The sequence below is a fragment of the Tyto alba genome, unplaced genomic scaffold, assembly GCF_018691265.1.
Source record: "Tyto alba isolate M040663 unplaced genomic scaffold, T.alba_DEE_v4.0 Super-Scaffold_16, whole genome shotgun sequence".
Lineage (NCBI taxonomy): Eukaryota > Metazoa > Chordata > Aves > Strigiformes > Tytonidae > Tyto > Tyto alba.
In genome coordinates, this window is record NW_024881278.1 from 20,710,273 (window position 1) to 20,732,714 (window position 22,442).

A 22,442-nucleotide genomic window follows, 5' to 3' on the forward strand; every position below is an offset into this window, starting at 1 on the left:
GGAATGTAAAAAAAAAAAAACATCCATGGTTTTGGCTAATTTCAGAAATGCAAACCTAAAAAAAGAAAGTGATGTTTCAGATTATTTTCATTGTAACAGCTGAATATTCCCTGAAGAGACATTTCCTTTTTAAGCTTTGGGTTTTCTTTTTACAATTATGCATTCATATATAGATAAGAACATTTCATTAAATAATTTGAGCTAAGTGGTGTGGTCACACATAATCTTGCAGACCTTCCTGGTCCCTTTCCACATTTCATCATCTGATACTCCAAGGTTCCTATTTTCCTAGCAAAAATGAACAGGCAGGCAAGAAAAAGACAGTTTAGGAATGTGTTACTTTGCTAACCAGAAAGAAAAATTAATCACCAGCAACAGGTGTTCTTCAAGTTGTATAATCCCCATGTAAATTCTAATTACATTCCATCACTTGAAACCGGAAAGTTTTGCTTTGCATTATTCATAGAAGACACATCCTTGCTTACTTGCTTTTCCCTTTTCCCTATTCAGTACAGGATAAATTAGATGGAACACTGCTCTTTATCAGTTGCTTCTCAACAACATACTTGGAAAGACTCTGAGAAAGATGGACAGAGAAGCAAAGCACAAATGTATGCTGGACATCTCTAAGAACTCTAGTTACTTACACTGGCTACTTATTACTAATCTTTCTTTTAGGCATTCACATGGACACTCTAACTACAGTCACCTGGCAGTTGCAGTTACCTACAGTCACCAGGCAGGAAGCATCAGAGGCTTTCAGGCAAATAGCAAATGCAGAACCATTTTGTCAAACAGTGCACCAACTCTGAGCCTCACAGACAGCATTCAATGAGAACGAGTGAATGAATGCTAGGAGTGCCAGGGTGTACTCTCCTGGTGCCACAGCCACACAGAGACCAGTGAAAAGGGAGAGGGTGACCGTGCAAACTTACCTAGCACCAGACAAGACTACACGGAATTATCCATGCGCCAATCTCAATACATAATTTGTCCATCAAAATTCCCCTGTGAGCTCACATACCAAAAAAGGCTTGGCTTTCACAGCACAGCCAAGAGATGGTGAAGAGGAAGAGCTCTATGCCAAAAAACTTTTCAACTTGATCCTGTATAAGCTTGAAATGAGTACCCAGTGGCATTAAGGACAGAGCTGGAAGGTTTGATTTGACCAGCTTGACTGCTGGCAGTCAGGATAGGCATTCCTATTCTGAGGAGGTCAATCCAAATCTTGAGCATACACTCTGATCCTGGCAAACAAGCAGGCTTGGACAGCTGGCAAATAAAGTAATCCCTAGGAGCCTGGACATTAGTCAGACAATAAAAACATCTTGAATGCATATCAGAAAATGCAAAGTCTTAGAGGCCAAAACCCTACACAATTGGACAATTTGTAGTATGATGGCAAGCACCTTCTGCTTTATATGCACACCTCGAGTAGGGAGAGAGGACAGGCAAGAATGCACTCGCTTCACACACTACAAGGAGAAATCTGTCAGTAACATAACTGGGCATAGGGTTAGAATACACATGGAAACTCATATGAAGAAAAAAGGAACACAACATATCGTAGGTATAAATGGCACTAAGAGGATACTTCTCTTTTAGTCACACTTATCTCTAGGCTAATTTATAACCACCAGTGCTGCAATTGTTATTAACAAAAATGTTTATAATACCATATCAATGAAAAATGGAGCTTAGAATAATGTTCAAGCATAACATAAAACCTTAAAAAGAAAAATACACATCATTTCAATTTAGCTTCCCAGCAATAACATTAAAAACCATACAGCACTGCCTCCAAGAACACAGAAAAATTGTTTTTCTTAAAATCACTACAGTACCCTGAAATAAATAGGGATTAGCAAGATTAATAGATTTTGAAACTTTATCAGTAGGCTTCTGAACTTCCAATGAGTTTCATAATTTAGATAGGAAAACAGAGCCTATTACAGAAGGAATACAAAGCACTATGTGTACTAACTTATCCATCAACAGAGAGACAGCAATAAAGACGTTTCTTTAAAAACAAAACAAAAAAACCCCAACACCAAAACATAAAAAGGAAAAAGTAGCATCCCCTCCAAAATGAGAAAGAAGTAATAAAAAAAGCAAGAATTAAATGATCCACAGTTTAAAAAAGCAGAAAATTGGTTTTGATTACAATACTATCAAACCACATACAACAATTAATTATACTTTTAATAGATGTTTGGAAAAAATGCCCTGTGACCATAAAGCTAATTTTCACCTTAACTAACTTAATTCTGAGGTTAAGAGATACTAAGTAAACATTTAAAAAAAAATTTTTTTAAATTTTACTAAAACCTTTGAGTGAATGCAATGGAAACTAAGCTCTATTCAGAGTCGAAACAAAATTTCTCCCTATCAGGATGTGGCTTGACAATACTACTGGGCCAGTCTAACACTTACGTTGTTGTCAAAAGAATCTTGCAGCCCTCCTCCTCTCCCACCACACTTTCTTGCTCCTTTCCTTTTGAAAGCACTGAGACTCTTCTGACCTAACGGTGAGTCAATTCAAGGAACTAATCCTTGAAGAAACTGTTTTTTTGTTGTTGTTGTTTAAGATGAACTTTCAGATCAGAGCACAGAGATTCAACAGCAATGCCGCAGAAAGGAGCGTAGGGCTAGCAAAAGGGACAGAGAACAGAACTGTGTGTAGTCATTACATCAGCTGAGCTGTTCTGTCAAACTCCAACTTCTATCACTGTAGCTCAGCTTCAAACCTATAAAAGTCCTCTCCTGAGCACAGGTCTCTCTCATGCTCTGTCAATTACTGATTTCACTACTGATACAGTTGTTTTTAGAGAAGCTTGAGACATGAGGATCTCAACTGAAAACATCGGCAGAGATTGCCAATCCATTACATCAGTTGTTTAAAAAACCCTCACAATTTTCTATTTCTACTAGAAGTTAAATCACCCTACAAGGCAAAGATCAAAGTTCTTGTGGTTTCCTATCATAGCTGAACAACAGTAACAACTTCCATGAAAATCACTGAATACTGGAATAGCACATCTTTCCTTCTTGTGAAAAATCAAATTTTATTTTAGAATTTCACATTTTATTTCACTCTTCTTCTGTTTTTTTTTTTTTCTTTTTTTCATCGACAGTGTCAGCATCAAAAGATTTTGCAACACAAAGATGCAACACTAGGATCCAGAAAACCTAAGATCGTAACATTAGATAGCAGATTTCTCAGCAGTACTATTCACAAGCTAAGAAGTTCACTTTCACAAATCATTGCTTACCTTTTCTAATGCAGATTAGCTCATGTACACCGCAAGTTCTTTCTCCACCTATGTGGAAATAAATCATTAGAAATAGTAACAAATAAAATGTATTTGGCTTCTTAATAAGGCTTATAAACAGTGTAAAACAAAAAGCTGTAAAACCATGTCATTTAATAAAAATGCAAAAGATTGATGTAACAAGTTTCCAATTTATACATGATATCCTTTGGAGAGAACAACAAATGTACTTTTGGCTTAATATTGCTAATGATTGTGCAGTTTGAAGGGTTTTACATAGAATTTATACAGATAAAATTAAAAACACAAGCAAATTAGATGAAGCCACACTAATCTTTCCCAAGTATAAAACATAATTTCCTTTTCTAAGGGAACTACCATCTACAGAAGAATTCTCAAAATGTCAAAAATATCTGTAACATAACAGAATGCCAAAATAATGTTATATTATCTTTCATGGTAAAAAAAGAGAAAGCCTGTTACCAAAAGGCTGGGTTTACCTGGAATTTCTCCTTAAGAGGTTTCTTTTAATTAAAAAAATGGCTGAACAGAACGTGAGACATTTCTATGAGAATAATAAAACTGTTTCTAGAAATATTAAGCTTTAGTTTACATTTTAATAAAAAACATTTTAATGTTAGAATTACAGCTAGTAAACAAAACACCAGCATAAAATATATCTAGTGAGGACAATGAAGGAATCCACACAGAAAAGAGAATACATTCAGTCAACCTTGTTGAAAGAGGAAGGTGTGATACAGGGATGGGACATGAAACATGTAAAAGGAGGAACAGGCAGTTACAAACTGTTGAAAAGATTCTTCTAATTGTATCTAGAAATTATTGGAAGAGTTTATTTTTTTTTATTATTATGATCAGTTTAAATTGAATATGTTTACAGTAATCATGATCCTCTTTTAAATTAATAGATTTTGGAATTATATGCCCCACGGCCAAACCTTAAAATTCCAAGCTACACCAAGCTATGGACTATCTTAACCATACTCTAACACCCAGTAAGCCTTTTTCCCACTGACAACAAAGGACTGCATGTATATGAATACGGAACTGAAGGGAACTGCCTAGGTTTTCATACCCAGTTCCCTGCAATCTCATGAAAATACAAAACAGTTCTAAAAACTCACAGAACATCTATTCCATATGCATTAATCACTACTGGGCTCCAAACACTTGACAACACACTAAAATAAGCTTTAAATAACAAAATTCCTTCCATCTCAAAAATGTGGAAATACATTATATAGCACTTATTACTCTCCTTCATTCCATTATAAAGGGATTATGCCATACAATAAAGGATATTATACTGTCAACTAATATTTAAAACTCATAATTGATAACACTAATAGCTAGTGTTATAAATGTTTTAAGAAGATACCTGTATTTATAGCTAAACTTACATTTTTAAAAAATAACTGTAGGAAATGCATAGGTTAGAGGAAAAAAAGGATAAAAGGATCAAATAAATGGAGTGAAACTGAACTTTTATATATTAAAACTGTGAGGTATGTCTGTGAGGTATGAAATTAAAAAGAATCCTCATTTTATGTCAACATACTTTTTTTTTTCAGTAATATGAAACACAAGCCTCAAAGATACACTTGAATGGGAAATCAAATATCAGTGAGTCTGAGGATCCCATGAGTTTTGTATAGTCATCACCATTACAAAACCCAGTTATAAAAGTAATATAATAACTCCCCCTTTTCAGTGTGTTCTAGAAGCTGGACAATACCATTTTCATTCAGAAAACATTTTGGAAAAAAAAAATAACAAAAACTAAGTAAAAAAAAAAAATCTGTTTTTACAACAACTAGGTGTTTTAAAAAAAAAACAGATTACAATCTTCTTTAAAGTCATTGCAGTCATCTTCATGCTACAAGAGAAACTGAAAGAGTAACTGAAACACTTTCTCCCTAGATTTTCTACCACCAATAGACTTAAATTCAAGAGTGAAGAAAGAATAATAATTACTGAAAAAAAAACCCTAATTTTTCATTACACAGATGTCAGACATTTAGTCTAAAATGAAGATTCACCTAGAAATGACTGAGAGAACAGCGAGCAGCATTAGATTTTAATTATATACTGCCCTCAGTGAAATCAACCAGCTTGCAATCTCATCATCAAATACTAATTTTAGATTTGGATTTTGCATTGCTACCTACTGTTTTCCAATGAAAGATATCTTTTTTCCAGTCATTTAGATGATAAAATATGATCGTGTTCCACTAAATAAAGCCTTTACATTAATCCTCATATTACTTCTTATTGACCACAAGGGTACATAATAAATTTATACAATTTAACATGCATTCATTCAGGATTTACATTTTTTTCCTTTTTATTTTGTTAGAAAATGCTGAATGGTATTTCTTATTTAATAGGTGATTAATCTATTACTCTTTTTCCAAAATGCATTTGGATGGAAATCAATTGTTAAATAAAAACAATCTACATGTTTTGAAAATAAAGTTGAAAAACGTATCTTTTATATTTTAAATTAACCAATTAATTAAACACATGAAATATTATCCTCAAGTGACCTGGGCAGATTCTTTTTTTCCTCTGTGCTCTTCAAAACTGTGGAACCAATATACTATTGACACCTTGCTTTTACTCACAGAGTAACAAATAAACACAAGTTTTTCTGTCTTTATAACTCCCAAGAAGTCTCTCAGCTTTGAATAACCCAGTCTTTAAAAGAAACTGAAAATATGAAACATTTTGCATGACAGCAAGATGTCAACTGCTAATTTAGCATTTCAGTCTGAAAAGAGTGGTTTTGTGTCAGCCCACAAATCCCAAAGGTTCAGTGGTATGACCCTCTTAAATTTTACAGTCTTTAAAATCAATTAAAGTAACATTTAATATAGTGGTAGTTCACCATACTTTAATTAAAAAATAAATTTTATTTAGATACAAATTATTATTAATTCTATTTCATCTTGACTATGAACATAATCTCCTACTTAGCATTTTAAAGTTTAAGCGAGTTTGCATATAAAATTATATAATACTTTGTCCAAAATGTAATCTGAGAATATAAAAAAACCACCTGGGGACAGAGAGCTTTTCATAATTTCAGACAATGGAAGTAAAATGAGACATAATGAAAGATGAAGTAATTTTAGAATTGCACATTCAACAAAACATTTTAATTTTCTTTAGCACAAAGGACCACCTAGTGGCCCTAAAGTCTAAATCATGCAAACATTTAGCACAAACAGAATGGCCAGATGTTTTATAGAGGCAGTTGAAACACCTGATGAAATTTAATTTTCTCAATTTAAGACAGAGATTTTGTATACCAAGTCTCTATATGCCAAGATGACTATCACACCAAAAGAGATGAAAAACTGTACATCAAAGAAGATAAAGCACCACCTGAATTTTGTATTGATCGAATTGTAAAATTTTACGTCTTTCTAAAACTAGTACAGTTAAAGTTCTATTACGTTTAGACTTTAGCTGAAACTCGACTATTAAGTGCTGAAAATAATTGGCGAGGAAATTTAACATAGGCGTTATCATAGAGTGATTTAGGTTGGGAACGACCTCCGGCACTGAGAGACTTCAGAGCAGGACCACCTTTACAGGAGGTTTCTCTGGGCCTCAACAACCAAGTTCTGCAAGGAGCGAGATTCCATGACCTCTTCAGGCACCATGGGTTCCTAGGGAAAAGCAGGGAAGGTGTCACCCCTCTCACTGTGAGCAAGTCTTCCTTACAGCCAGCCAGTATTTCCCCTGAGGTAGCCCACACCCACTGCCTCATGCGCTTTCACTGTGCACCTGAAGAACTCTCCATTTCTTAGACCCCGTATTATAGTGAAAGACTCCACTAAGAGTGCCCTTCAGTTTTCCCCAGACTACACAAACATATTTCCTAAGCCTCTCCTCATGTGCCATGTACTCCAGTCCCCCCAACAGGTTACAGCAGTCTGCTAGATTCTCTCCAATTTGTCAGTCTCACTCATACTGGGTTAACACAGCTGGATACACGTCAGACACACACTGCTGGTCCATGTTCAACTTGCTATTCACCAGGACCCTCAGGGTCTTTTGTGGAGAGTTGCTCTTGGCCAGTCCATCTGCAGCTTCTAGTGCTACATGGGCTTGGACTTTTCACTTGTCCTTGTTGAAGTTCATGGGGCTCCCCTCAGCCCATTCCTTCAGCTTGCTGAGCACCTGCCAGATAGCAGCCCTGCCCTCCAGCTTATTAACTGCTCCCCTTTCTAGCATCACCCACAAACTCCTTGAGGGTGTATTCCATCTCTTCAACAAACATGTCACACAGTCTCAGTTCCAGTATCAATCCTGTGCAACTTACGCTCTGCATATAAAATGCATAATTCTTCAGTGCAGCAACAAATCCATGTTAGTAGCTGCAGTGGAATATTACACCATACCACAGAAGCCATTGTCACTGAGTGTAAGTTTTGGGACATGCTTTTTATATGATAAAGTACTTTCCTGCTGAGGATTGTATTTTAATTAGCATTTTCATAAGTTTGGACTACATTCAATGAACATTCACTTAACTTTTTATTCAACATCAGACAACTATTTTTTCCCTTGACGAATCCATGAAATTCCGGTGCAGAATGACAATACCATGCAGGATGAGTAGCACGAACAAGGTGAGGAGCAACGGCGTTTGTTCCAGCCCTTGAGAGCCCACCTCGTCAAATTACAGAGGAGTGGCTGCTGCTCATGGACAGCCATGGCAAAGGACCTGCATCTCAGCAGAGCTCCTTCACTCCTGCTCTGTGACCCCACGTCAGACACAGTCATAGTCAACCTACAGATCCCAGGTAACACTGGTCACCTGCCTCGAGCACGCAGGATTGCCACATGGGAAGGAAAGTGCTGTGCACCAAATGCATAAAATAGAGGCTTTATGGTGCAGAAACATAAAATGGGAGACAAGTGATAAAGCCTAACACACTGATAATGTTAATGAGTCTGAAGCATGTGGAAATACAAAAGCTTTCGTTATGAATGCAAGATACTTAGGAAATCCATTCTTATGCTGTTTCATATAACATACTACAAATTTATTCTAAAAGGCAACTATAATGAAAGTGTTCTGGCTTACATATACAAACAAATCTACCTGAAAAACTGCCTCATACCATGAACTGAACTTAAGGAAGAATCTGGTTTTAGATGAACAGACAACTAACTGTAAAGGAAAATAAACAAAGCTGAAAAGACTTTCACAGAACAGCTACTACAGTTGGCATCAGTATGGTGTTTTTCCTAAAAAGGTTATATATACTCATTAGCCCATCCTCACCCACCATGTAAAATCACCTCTGCATTCGTTTAGTACCCTTTTTACAATTTTAGTCTACAAATAATATTGCATATATAAAAAAATTAAATGTTTAAAGTCGAACACTTGGAAGTAGTCAAAAAACAAACTAAAAAGCAAACAATGCTTGAATTTATTAGGAAAGAGACAGCAAGTTAAAAAAAAAAATTTGCTCTTTTTGTGTTCCTACATCTTGTGTATTTTGTGCAGTTCTGGTCTCCTCTCTGCCCCACCACCTCAAAAAATAAAATAGAATCACAGAAGTCACAGAGAAAGGCAAAAAAAAAGTCAATAAAAATGATTAAAACACAAATGGTTTCCATATGAGGAGTGATTTAATAGACTAAGACTCTTAGACCTGGAAAAAAGACAAAACAGATGGTGGACATAAGCAGGTGAATAAAGAACAATTATTTACTATCTAACACACTAATAAGAGAAATAAGTATCAGATTAAATTAGCAGCAGACATGTTCAGGACCAGAAGTTTTCAAGAGTAAAAGTCAGAAATCAATGTTCTGGTTTTATAATACAAACTCCTACTGTAAAGACTGTCTTCTCTGCTAGCACCATTTAAAATGATCGATACCTTGTAACTTCTTAGCCTAAGGATAAGGTCATCTACCTGTCCTGACTTAAGAATATTTTGTTGGTTGTTATCAGACCATAAAAGTAGTGGCAAACATTAAAACTTTTTTTCACATGGAAAATATTTCATTTTTAATTATATTTGTAATCAACAGAACCAGCAGCACTGATCAATGAATTAGCAATCAATGACAATTAATAAAGAATAGCATAGACATTTCTGTTTCTCAAACAAATTTTGCATCTGATCCTATCTACACTAAATAAATGGAAGCAGTTCCATGGACTTACAGGAACCAAAAAGAAATGGAGACAGCAGAGATTTCCTAAAGTGACTGTGTCATAAAGTAGAGAGGTTCTCAGGGATCTTCTCCCACTGTAATGAATATCATATTATCTCAGCTTCCTTTCTACCCATAATGACCAGACACTTCTCTCTCCTTACTCTGATGATAACTGAAACATAATTAGCACTAAAAACAGATTAAGAAGTATTTTATTTTACCTTGTTCTCAGTCAAATACTTTTTCTGGTAAGTCTTACTAGTGGAAATTAAGAGAGACAGTAAATGCAACTAGCAACAGAAACATTCAGTATAAATGGTTCAAATCTGACCTGACATAAAACCTGTGGATATTTTTTTAAATAAGAATAGAAAAAGAACCAGCAGCTACAGAAAGAATTGTTACTTCACTGCAAATGACAAGAAGATTAAATATACATTGCCAAGCAATGTACATTGCTATCAGATTTTCTGGAAATAAAAAGGAAGATGTCAACAACAAAAGCTTATGGCAAAAAAGGGATGAAAAATTAGCATAACTTTTAGCCAATTCCTACAGATTTTTAGTTAACACCACTGAATCACAACTCTAGAGCAAAGTTTCACAACAGAAGCAAGATAAATATTTCCTTTTTTTTAATTATTAACAATCTACGGATTTCTGTGTAGAATTTATTTTAAAAGTGTACATTTTAATAATTTTAGTTACTCAAGAAATTGTGAGAAAAATATACTCACAGAAACAGTATCAGTAAGTGGATTTCTCCCATTTCAGATAAAACTAAGTTTATGATACAAAAGGAAGCTACCACAAAGAATTTACACTTCAAAAGATCACAGTTAGTATGAAAACTGCTTTAGACTACAAAACAAAAATTAATGTAAGATGTGTGTCAGTCATACTGAACCTATGACTTTTCACATCGAAGAATATGTTCCTCTGCAGTGTGACCTACTAGTTCACAAACTCAACACTCATTTGCTGTCTTACAATTAACTTCCAGAACATTCTCAAAGTTTCTCTCTCTCACTCTAGAGATAAATTTACCCAGAAATCAGAAAACATCTCCAAGAATCAAGTACTCAAAAAATAGAAGGTGCAAGGATTAAATACTGACTTGAAATCCACTTCAACCCCCAGGTGCACATTTAATTTTGTATACAACATAGGACCTTTGCCTTATGCAGTTCAAAACCTGACAATATTCAGGAAAAAGCCGGAGAGCATCAGCTGTGGATCCCTCGTATGATTCATTACAAAAGCTGGAAGAAGTGTAATTGAATCAGGCTGGGAATGAGGTGAACAGAAAATATGACCTAATGGTTAAAGCAGGCAAAAGGTCTCCAGAAGACAGCAAGACTCTTTCCTCCCTTATAGATCCCCTGTATTTTGATGGGTAGTAATATAAGACAACATTTTTAATCATGTAGCAACTGTGCGTTTGCTTTCCTGCATGTCCATCTTGAATGCCCAGAGTTCCAATTTGCAAAAGTGCTAAGCACTGAAAATGAACGGAATTCAAGAAGAATTTCACCCTGAACACATCAACTGTTCTAATATCAAGTATGATAGTTTCATCTCAGCCCACAGGGAGCTTGTCAAACAAGTCTGTAGAGCATCAGAGGTTAGATTTTATTTTTTTTAAAAAAGGTAACCCACTGGATTACCTAAAAGGTAATAGAGGCCTAATGGCTTTCTTTATTTCAATAGAACCATAGAACTATAAAGGTAATGGTGTAACACCAATCCAAACAGGAAATTGGTAATTTTGCATATGGCAGAAGGTTTTACTGCCATCAACAAATAATGCAGGGAATCATCCTTACACTGACAGTAAAAAAATTAATACCAAGTAACACTCACTGAATAGTTTCCACTACAGGCAGTGAATGAACATAAAACAGCATTAAACAGATTCTGTGTGGCTGATCAGATCTGATACCCTGACATTTGGTCCATGCCACATTTAGCAAATGTGTTTAAAAGTGGACCCAAATAAAAAAATTAAATAAGAAGCCATATTTTGTAATTAGGTTTTTTTTTTTTGTTTTTTTTTTTTTTGTTTTTTTTTTTTAATGCTGCTGCTGCTCAATCCCTGCCCTGGCTGCACCAATTTGGATTCAGAAGCACTACTGCCAGTTCAGGTCAGTGCTAACTTGAGGATCTCTGTGTCATCTTACACCCTTCTAGTACATACTGCAGTGACACCTGAATATCCCAGGTAACCTGGAAGTCAAGATAAAACTGTTCCCTAGACCAGAGTCAACCTACGATCCACACGAACAATGCTTCTACTTAAGCATCATATGCAGCTCATTGCTCTTTTGTTTCCTTTTCTGGATATTTGTAACTAGGCATAGTTTTCATGTAACCTACATGAAGCAATGTTCTAAATCCTGTCTTATACCCATAAACAAAAAGCGGGTTCATTCACCAATTTTTGTCATTGTTTCCCAAGGAAATGAGGGTTATATAATTAAATGGCTAGTTTCCTGCCCCATCCTTCTATTGCTTACAAATTCACTGGCTAATAAAAGTCAAAATTGATAGAAAGTTTTAAGAACTTAATACTTTTAGGATTCTACGCTTCATAAAAAAAATCATCAGTCAAACACAACACAAACACAGACCACACCAAACACAGCGACAGCCAACCAGCTGGTAAATCCCTGCACAGTACACACAGCCACAGCTGCCTGCTCCCAGCCAAACAGCTGGCAGATGAGAAAAGAAAGAGAGGACAATCTTGTCAGAAACATTTCAGAGCTCAGGACACTTCAGAGACACTCAAGAGATGCACGGACAAAATGAAAGGTATTTCGAAGCCTAGATAAATGATGAGGACCTGGGCATACCGCATCAGGAAGGGCAAGTGTTACACTAGTAGGATCACAGGGGGAAATTATGGGACGCCATGTTCATTAGTCTCATTACTCTAGCAATAACTCATGAGACAACAACACCACTCTGCAATTCTTTCTTCTCTATGACTTATTAATCTCTTTAATACTACTTCTCAGTTCTTAACACTAAACTCCTCACAATGGAAACCATAGGAAAGAGTTTAAATTGAAAAAAAAAAAAAAAAAGAAACACCTTAGTCTGAAAAGATTCATCTCCAAATGTATTCCCCACCTTCAGAAATGTAGGTTTTTGTATAGCCTATACCACGTTACAGCAGGTTCAAGTGCAGCCCGAAAACCTGGTAAAAGTAGGATGGAGATATGCAAGATACGCAATTCTGCCTTCAGTTACAAAGCATCCCACTGCAACCTTTACATTTCTTTTCCGTCCTCAGTGCAACTGCAATGCGATTTCCATTGCTAGCTCCTCACCTAGACCTCAATTCAACAGAGCACTCAAGGCAGGTGCCAAACTTTCACTATTGCTCAAAAGAGGAAAAGCAGCATAAAGAAATTAAATTAATGCTGCCATGAAGAACATTACCATGGCGATGCTGAAGAATTCTCAGAAGTGTCTCCTCGACCCTCTTTCCTCCCAATCCCAGCAAACTGCCACAAGACTCCAGGCTTGGCCAGCTGTAGGGGAGAGGATCTTAATCTCAGACTGCCTATCAGTCTCGACTTACTACTGCTTTCAGTTTGGCCTTACTCTCTACCATATTTGCCATCCTCCCCATTCTGATACTCTCCGTATTAATTTAACTTGTCCCTATGGAAAAGTGGAAACATTAAGGAATAAATAACCTTGCATCTTAAAATAGAGCTCTTACTTAATACTAACACTAACTCTGTTTTGGAAGAGAAGTATTCAGAAATAAGAACTGTAAATACAATTCTTTTATCTCATTTGAGCCAAAACTTTTCCCATTGGGTTGCCCTCCATTCTTTCCTCACAAATCTGAGATTGCCTGACCTATTCAAACTACATACCTGATGTCTTTATAAAGAAAAAGAACATGTTTCAACATAACATTAACTTTCTAAAGAAAAAGATGTAATTGTTCCCGAAATCACTAAATTAGGGCTTTGAACTTGGTCACATGAAGAATACCTGTCTTTTAAAAGTCTGTCAGTGATCATAATGCATAAAAGCAACAAAGCATTGTCACTGACCAAAACGGCAATGGTCACAGACTATGGCCAGTGGCTCCCTAGTTCTCTAGATCACTTGATAAAACAAGCCTCACTTTTACAAAAACTTTGGGTTTTAGTGTTAGGACCCATGTAAACTGTTAGGCTGACAAAGCGACACTGGAAATGGTACTTAACAGATTTTTATGAACAGCCAGAAGCACGTACTTCTTACAGCTAAAAAATTTTTATTTTAATTGATTTGATTTTGAGCTCATTTAATTTTGTGCACTCTTCAAATATAACTGTATACATCATGCTTTGAAGGAGTTTTAAACTATTTTATATTTATGCTTCAATCAGAAGTTTTCAATCTTGTTTATTTCCCATGTCTTTACTCCCCCCCCCCCCAAAAAAAAAAAAAAAAATCAAAAAAATCTGGACAACTGTAGTGTCTTTAAAACTGAGCAAAGTATTTTCTCTGTTTACTTAATTAAATACACTTACAAATCTACTTGGACATAATGTATATTCTGTATTTTGACACTTTAGAAGTCATGTGGTTTGATCCTGACTTCAAGAGTTAGTATTCACCTAAATCAAAGTCATATTTTTAAATACTGCTGGCCAGGAAACAGTACTGCTAAACAGTACAGTCAAAGCAAGGTACTGATGCAGAGACAGGAGGGAGAGATCACCAAGATGAGGAATAAAAATTGTAACATCTACTAACAAATCTACAGCAATCAGTTACACGGTTGAAAACAAAGAGGATGCTGCATTCCTGCTACAGATGACAGCAGAAAAATGCATTGCATTTTCTGTCTTCAGGAAGAGTACTAAATCAAAACTTAGCAGATCACTTTCATGATTGGATTTTTTTTTTAATCCCGCCTCACATTTAACTGTAAACTACGCACCCAATTTTCTCAAGAGCTTAAGTCTCATTTTGGCAATTTCACATAAGTGCCTACATGACAGCTGGGCTATTTCTAAAGCCTGGCCCTAATGAGAAGTGTTGCATTATTTTCAAAAGCTAGATTGCTTTATTCATTCATGAGTATTTACTTTAACTTTTAAGTAGTAATACCCTAAATCCTCTGAAAATATTAAACATGAATTTCACATTTTGTGAATATTTTCAGACCTAACAAATTCTCACTGATTTCTGGGATAATGCAGCCTAAAATGAAGAGACAGATTTTGAAGGACTGATAATCTTTTTTCTTCTGAGCTTGAGTTATGTAAGAAGTCCAGACCCAGTAGAAATTTTTATCTTGATAACATGAAGAGGGCTTTTCAGCAGGAAAGAACCTAGCCAACTTAAAGATGCCCAACTTAGACTCCTGGTGTGCACAGCTTCCAAGACAGGGTGAACACGCACCTTTGCTTGCGCAGTGCAGCTTCTCCTTACAGGGGCCTGAATTACTAATTTAGGGAAAGTGACAGCACAGAGGCATCCCACGTGCAAAACAAACACCAACAGTTTGTTTATCCCCCTCACTGTTTTCCTAGATTCTTTAAGTTATAATAGCAGACGCTTTCAGAAAGGAACACCACCGTCGAGGAAGTCGCATACCTTAGGACCTTCTTTTGCTGGAAATAAAGTTCTGGGATTTTTAAAATTTATTAATGATTTTTAACGGGGTGTAAAATTACTCTCCGAATCGAGAGGGAAGGTTTCAAAACAAAGCCCGCAAGGCCTGACTTTTAAGATGCCCATCTCCAAACAAAGCCAACAAGTGTCCAGCACATCTCACTCCTTTGTTGCTGTTGTTTTGAAGTGATGACTAGAAAGATCTGCGGACACAAGCCTCCACGCAGCCTGTCAGCTCCCAGCGGCTGGGCAACCGGCGGAGAGCAGGGCACCTCCCTCGCCTGGGGAATCAGTTTTCAGAGACTTCAGGGCCAGGACGGGCGATTACTTTTAAAGCAGTTGGCAAAGTCTCTCCGGGGAGGATGGGTGAGGCACCGCACACTAACGACCAGGGCGAGACGGCCCCTCGCTCCCGCGGCGGCGGGCAGATGCTGCACAGCCGAGGCGGCGCAGCCCCGGCCCCAGGGCGGCCCCACGGGCGGCCCCCACGGGAGGCCGCTCGCCCCCGCCTCCCCACCGGAGCAAGGGCGGCTGGCGGCACGGAGAGGGCGGCTTCGTCCCCCCCAGGTCCCCTCCGCGGCGCCCACAAGCGCACGCCCGGCATCCCCGGGGCAGGCGGCAGAGGAGGAAGGAGGAGGATGAGAAGGATGCCGGCCACCGTGCCAGGGATTATTTACCCCTGCCCGGCTCCCAGGCACGCAGTGGGGAAGGAGGGAGCCGAGACACTCGCCTCTTCCCCACGCACGAAACAGCCCCTCCGCGGCAGCCCCCGCCGCCGGGCCGGGCGTGGGGAGAGGGACAGGAGAGGAGGCGCCCCCCTGCCGCCCTCCCCAACCCGGCTCCGGGCACCGCCGGGCGGGGGTGCCGCTAGGCTTCGCTGCTCCCCCACCCCACAGGGCCGCCCCCCTCCCCACAGCCCGGGGGGAGGAGAGGGAGAGAAAGGGGCTGGGGGAGGGGAGCGATCATGGGGAGCGGGGGGGGGGTGCGAGAGGAACCCGTTATTGGCCTACTTACCATCAATCGCCATGATCCCCGGGGTGGGCCGTACCAAGCGGAGCGCACGCAGGAGAGGCGCTGGCAGGCGCCGCGGCTGCCAGACGGGAGCGCCGGGCGGGGGCGAGGGGGGCGGGCGGGAAGGGGGGCGGGCCGGCGGAGCGTGCCGGGGCGCGTGACTCCTCCCTCCCGCGCCGCCGCCGCCGCCGCCCTGCGCGCGCGCGCGGCGGCCGTTGTAACGGCGCGGGGATGGAGACATCCCCCGCCCCGCCCCGGGCCGGCCCTCAGCGGCCGGTGGTGCGGGCAGCCCTCAGCAGCTCCCGGGGTTTTGGGGGGGGTGGGGCAGTGTGTGGAAACGCCGATATTGGTCAAGGGGGCGGGCTGGTCGCTGTCCCTGGTTCCGTGCCGCGGGTTTCCTTCCCGCGGCTGTTGGTTTGTGCCGGAGAGCAAAGCGGTTAAACCGCTGGTGTCAGCCAGGCTGCGGTTCCCCCGACACCTCCAGAACTTCGCACGGCCGGCACCTGCAGCCCAGCGTGCGCGGCTCATACCGGGCGCTCGTCCTGCCCCGTAAAAACGCCGAAAAAAGTCTGAACTTTTGCTAAGTAAAGCAGCTGAAAGACAGGAAATGTCAGCATTAAAATTACCCCCGCAGCCTTCACCTGCTCCGCAGAACAGGTAGATACATCATGACAGTGCCGCTGCACGATCACAAACTCTTCTTTTCCTCCCGTTGTACCTCTTGACTGACTTGGTGCACAAGACAGATGGCATTTGGGAGTGAATCAGGATCCCGTGGTGAATACAGACACCATAAATCTCAGGTTTGGTGGCTTCCGTTTCTAATTGTAACGTTCTGTAACTGTAGCATCCAATTTCCTATAGTTTTGGGGGTGTAATACTGAAATAACATTCTGTCATGTGGAGCCACATTCACAAGCACGCGATGTATCTTCAGAAGGGCTTGACACCTTCAGATTCATAGCAGCCTTCAACAAATGTTTGAAGTGAATTTAATGCTGAAAGGGATTTGAAGAAATGCGAAGGGGTTAATGGATCTGTAACATTTCACACAGGGTTGGGGTTTTTTTTGTGGGTGTGGGGGGATGTTTTCTCGTTGCAAATTGGCTATGGCAGGCACTTTCCTGTGGCTACACCCTCTGCCCACTCCTTTCCAACCCTCCGGTCCCGCCTCTGTTGCTACTCTTTCCTCTGTCCCACCTGCCACAGGTCCTTCCTCTCCCTTCCATGCCTTTTCCTCAGCTCCCTCAAACTTGGACCATCCTCTCTTCCCTTGGGGATCTCCAGTTGTCTCACCCAGGACATCCTTCCTCCGCACTCTCCTCCTCTCCTCCCAGAAGCTCCATGCAGAAGGAGCAGCACGGTGAGCAAATGGGACAGGGTCTCACAAGGCCCCACAATGTTTACCACAAGGATCCTGGGAGCCAGAAGGATGTCTGAGCTGGGCCATGCGTGGCTCCTCTGACTAACAGAAAAAAGCCAAGCAGATCAGTTGTGTTGTGGATTTTATATTGTGAAAGGCAACGGGTTGTACATAAAGCTGTGTAGACAAGTCCTGGTAGCATTTGGGGCTGTAAAGAAACAGAACACGTTAGTATATGCAAACAGGTACCAATATAATCTTTCTGAAGTCACTGTTCAAGTCCTGGAAGCATTAATCTCCTTCAATCTAGCAGCCTTCAGAAATGTTTTGTCATATGGAAAAATCAATGTGTTTTCTCAATTTCATTCTTCACCTCAGTTAGAAAAAGCAGCCTTGAAGTGAGGAGTTTAAAAGCAAAGTCAGCTTGAGCAAAATGGCCACCTTGGAAAACATGAGTCCCAAATGACAAACATTTGTCCAGACAGGAAGCAACTGTAAAAAGGATCTTAAAAGAGAAAATGTCAGCAGATCTTAGTGGCAAATATATTTCTCTGTATCAGCACTGACATTTACCTCAAATACCCCAATGATTTTCTGTTCATTCCTGGAAAGTATTCCAGCCCTGAAGTTTTCTGTAAAATTTGTCTTGATAGCCATCTTTCTGATGATATTACTGTATTGAGCACAGGCATGAAGACTCCTGCGGGATCAAGTACATCGTTTGAGTTATTATTCTTCTCTCTTTTTTTTTTTTTTTTTTTTTATTTATTATTTATTTCTCTCCCTGCTTTTGGCAGCATCACTGTACAAACTACCAGTCACTGATGACAGCAAAACTTCACAGGGCACAGACATCCACCCGTACAGAATCCCATATTCAGTTTGTGAGATGTTTAAAAAGTCATCTAAAATTTTTGGAGAGCCTCACATGTCATCACATTTCTGTGATTCATGTATGCAATTAACATAGTGGGATGCAGAAGTTCGCATCATTGGACAAGGTCTTTTTGAAGGGGGAGGAATTAATATATGTTTGTGAATTCGTAACATTATGATGAGAACTCTTAGTCCAGGCTTTTAGTTCTCAAAACACAACAGAAACACATAATTTCTACAAAAGTAATGATTTGTTCAGTTTGGAAAAACAGTTTCAGGACACGAGGAACAAACATGGTTCTATATCAACAAAGAGATGGTATGAAAAGTATGTGTGAGGAACCAAAGCACGACTTTTCAGAGCTGTGCTGAATCAAATCAGTTCTATTTGTGATTTAGTTTCACAAGCACATGTTTAAAATTTCTAAGCCTTATTCAAACAGACACTCCAGCCCACCACCCTAAGAGTCTCATTTTTCAACATTACCAGGAGGGACAAATCTTGAACAAACTTCCCAAATTCAACTATTTTTGTTTTGTTCCCATGGTATAATTGTGACTGTATAAGCTATAGCTTCATCCATTCCCTGCATGAAAGGAGCACAGTTGGTCAGTTTGGACGTTAGAGGCTTTCTACTAAATCCAGTGGGCAATTCGTTCAGCTGAAAGCATTTATATGTGATCCTACGAGTCTGCCATTTGCAGAACAGGACAGCTGTGCACAAACGTGCCTGCAGCTCAACACAAGACCTTAAGTAACGATGATATCAGTAATGTACAAATGATTCACAGGTTATCAACAGTTTCCTACCAAAGGGAAGAGCTATCACTTGCTGTGATAACAAATTTGCCGACAGCAATACAACTAACTGACACGTCTAGGATAAATTTTATCCCGTAAGCCCTAAAGTTTTCCACAAACTACCTACACAGGAGAAACTTCTCCCACTGCATTTATGTGAAGACTTTTTGGCAAATGAAATTGAAAGCTGCTGGAAACTTTAACATGAGGACCATAGGAGAATAAATACATTAAAGATCATGAAGGTCTCAGTTACTGGGAAAACAAGTACAGTAATAGAAGATTATATAGGTATATGTATGATATATAACATAGTTTTATATATATATATATATAATGCAAAATAATTCCAATTTAAAACCAAGTCTGTTTAATGTATCTTAGTGCCATTGTTCATATAAACTTTTTGTGTGTGTTTATTATATGAGAATATTTGCTTTTTCTGAGTAGAACTCTGCACTGATTTTTCTCAAAACCAACAGATATTTTATGTGAGATTCCCTCATAATTGCAAGTTTTCTGATCCTTGTTATAAACTGATTCTTTTTACATTTAAGGCATGATCCTTGCCAAACCTATTTAGATTTTCTCTTCCACCTTAGCCATAACTATAATATTAAAACAGATATGATTAAAGAGCCTATGCTTAATGAAGACATAGAATATATGAAAACTACAGTATATATGAACAAAAAGACAAACTGAAGGATTAGAAAACACAGGCTATCAGTAACCAGAAAGGTTGAAGTCCTAGATTAGTAATCTGCTAATTAAGATGCCAGACAGATAAACTATAATTGTCATTATGTGAACAAAATGAGTTCACAATTAAACAAACAGTGGAAGAAAGCTTCAAACAGCTGGATGTAAATTTTCCAGTGGAATGTTGCCATTTCATTCAGATGTAGGTACTTTGCAGAAACATAATTATTTCACTGAAATGCCATTGGGGAGGGGGACAAAATTAGGAGCATATGCAAGGTCTTTAATTTTAGAAAAAACTTTTAATCTCAAGCCTTTTTATATTTTAACATAATGTTGACATTTAAATCAACCATCTTGATTTTATCAATATAAAATCTTTCAGTTAGAAAACTCAATGCTTTGTTGAAATTTCGCTTAATGGGATATTCCAATGTGTGTGTGTGTGTGTGTGTCTGTGTGTGTGTGCGCGCGCCTTTTCTCTTGTTGTATGTCAATCTGGAATGAAAACAGATTTTGAAAGAATAGATCAAAGCTCCCACAAAACTGAAATTCTGTGGTTTTTTAACCGGGAGCCTTACAAAACTCCCAGCAAGAAGCAGAATGATGTGCAGTTCTATGGTATTCTACCCTTGCAGATTATTTATAGGAAATAAAAAAAGCTGGTGCAGCAATGTTGAAACAAAGAGACAGACGAACTCAAAAGCTCTCACCCATAATGTTGAAGTTAAAACATCACCTCTGAAACATCTCTGAGGTATCTCCCAAATATATTATTCCTCCAGCAGCTGAAAAGGTGGCTAAGAACTACAGTGCTGTGGCCTAATTGAATGGGATATCAGTTTACAGCTTTCCCTAAGAATTTTTGGCAGCAATTTTGTGAACACTGCCAATCAGATTTGCAATTTAACGTCCATCTAGATTAGTTTCTCACACAAAGCATTCTTTATTAGGGTGTTAAATACTTGACTTTTCAATATTAGCAGCATTTGCATTATCGAGTTGTTGGCACTAAGTAAATAACCTGTGACTCTTACTTAGCTTCTCAGTTTTTGAAAGCTAGGAAAGACAGCCTGGGCCCTCTGACAGAAATTGCATAGCTACATCTGGTAAGAGTGATCTACCAGGATACCCTCAAGTCTGCAGTTGTTGGAAAAGGATCATAAACCTGACTCTTGAAGCAAATGATTTGGCCAAATACCACTCAGTGTGCAACTTCATATTCATGAATTGGGAAACTGGAATATTTTCAGCAGCACCTTCCTTCTGCCAAACTTGGGACTCCACAAGGTCAGATTTCTAACTAGGATACAGTTGGAAAAGGTTCTATAAGCTAAGGCAAAGAGCAAAGTTTTTTGCTCAGTTTCACATTGTTAATCTACGGACAATGCATCTGCTGCAGAAATAAAAACTGAAAACATAAATAAAAATGTGATTTTTGGTGCCTAATTATTCTAGCTGATGTTCAGTTAGCCACAAGTCATGTGCAAACTTCAGATCTGGATAAATTAGGTAATGACTCTTATTGGTACACTTATAAAAAACTTAACTGGCTCAATTACCAATATAAACATTATTCCACTGTGTTGCCTTGCACTTTTCCAAAACAAAATCATCATGAACATACAGATAGAACTGTTAAGTGCAATTCCAAAGAAATGTGCCTATCTGAACACATGTGCTCATACATACCACAGAAATCATAAACCAAAACTATGCCAAAAAATCCTGTGCCAAATTAATCCAAAATCCATGCAGACATGCCAGTTTGTCCATGAGAAGCTGCCCTAATGAAGTGGATTTCCTGCAGATGTTATTCTTCACCACTTATCTCCATCCCTCCTCAGTGGGACATCCCTAGCTCGCCCCCATCCCATCCTCTGTTATATCCCCAGAGATACCAGGACATGTTGCAATTTTTCCAGAGCTTTGCACATGCTGTTTGAATAGTCACAAAGCTGCTGAATAAAAAGTATAAATGATGAATTGTCATAATTGATTAATTCTCCTGGCCTTTTCTTCAACAGGGGCACTAATTTCATTCCCTTTCCTCTACACAGAAGTTAGTTTCCATGAAACTAGAAGGAACTTAATTATTTCTGGGATCTTGATGAACTTGACCAACCATTTCAAAGCAGAAGCTTCCCTCAGCTTTGACAGGTAGAAGTATTTGACAAAGAGAGCATGTTCACATAAGCCTCATTTGCTTGGGAAATCAGGCTAAAAATCTCAAAGCCCAGCAAATGACCTACACAATTCCAGCAAAGTATGAAAAAAGAGCCATTCAGCTACACTTGCAAAAGAAAACATACAATTAAATACAAAATAACAAGAACAAGAAAACCTTGCTTTTTCAAAGACAGGTATCACATATGAATCTCTCAACATGCAAGTGGATGGAAATTATTGTACTTTCCTGCAGAGCAGTTACGTGGACTTCTAATTAGAGAAACCATAGCATACAATAATGATATGAAAATAGGCCAATATATAGTATGAACAAACAGCTATTCAGGAAGTCATGTCTATTTTTTAAATGGAATAAATCATCAAGAAGCCATCAAAGGTAATACCA

The 22,442-nt window shown here is 38.8% G+C and overlaps 1 protein-coding gene across 3 annotated transcripts in view; it reads right to left on the reverse strand.

The window, feature by feature from the left end:
- SYT14 (synaptotagmin 14) overlaps positions 1-16,223 on the reverse strand; it is an 87,390-nt gene extending 71,167 nt beyond the window's left edge. For all 3 annotated transcript variants that reach the window (XM_032989544.2, XM_032989548.2, XM_032989547.2), the window contains exons 1-2: positions 16,128-16,223; positions 3,273-3,320 (exon numbers count right to left, since the gene is read on the reverse strand). In XM_032989544.2, the coding sequence (XP_032845435.2) occupies positions 3,273-3,320; positions 16,128-16,140 (61 nt within the window). In that variant the 5' untranslated portion in view covers positions 16,141-16,223. The remainder of the gene's footprint in view (positions 1-3,272; positions 3,321-16,127) is intronic.
- Positions 16,224-22,442: the final 6,219 nt, after the last annotated feature.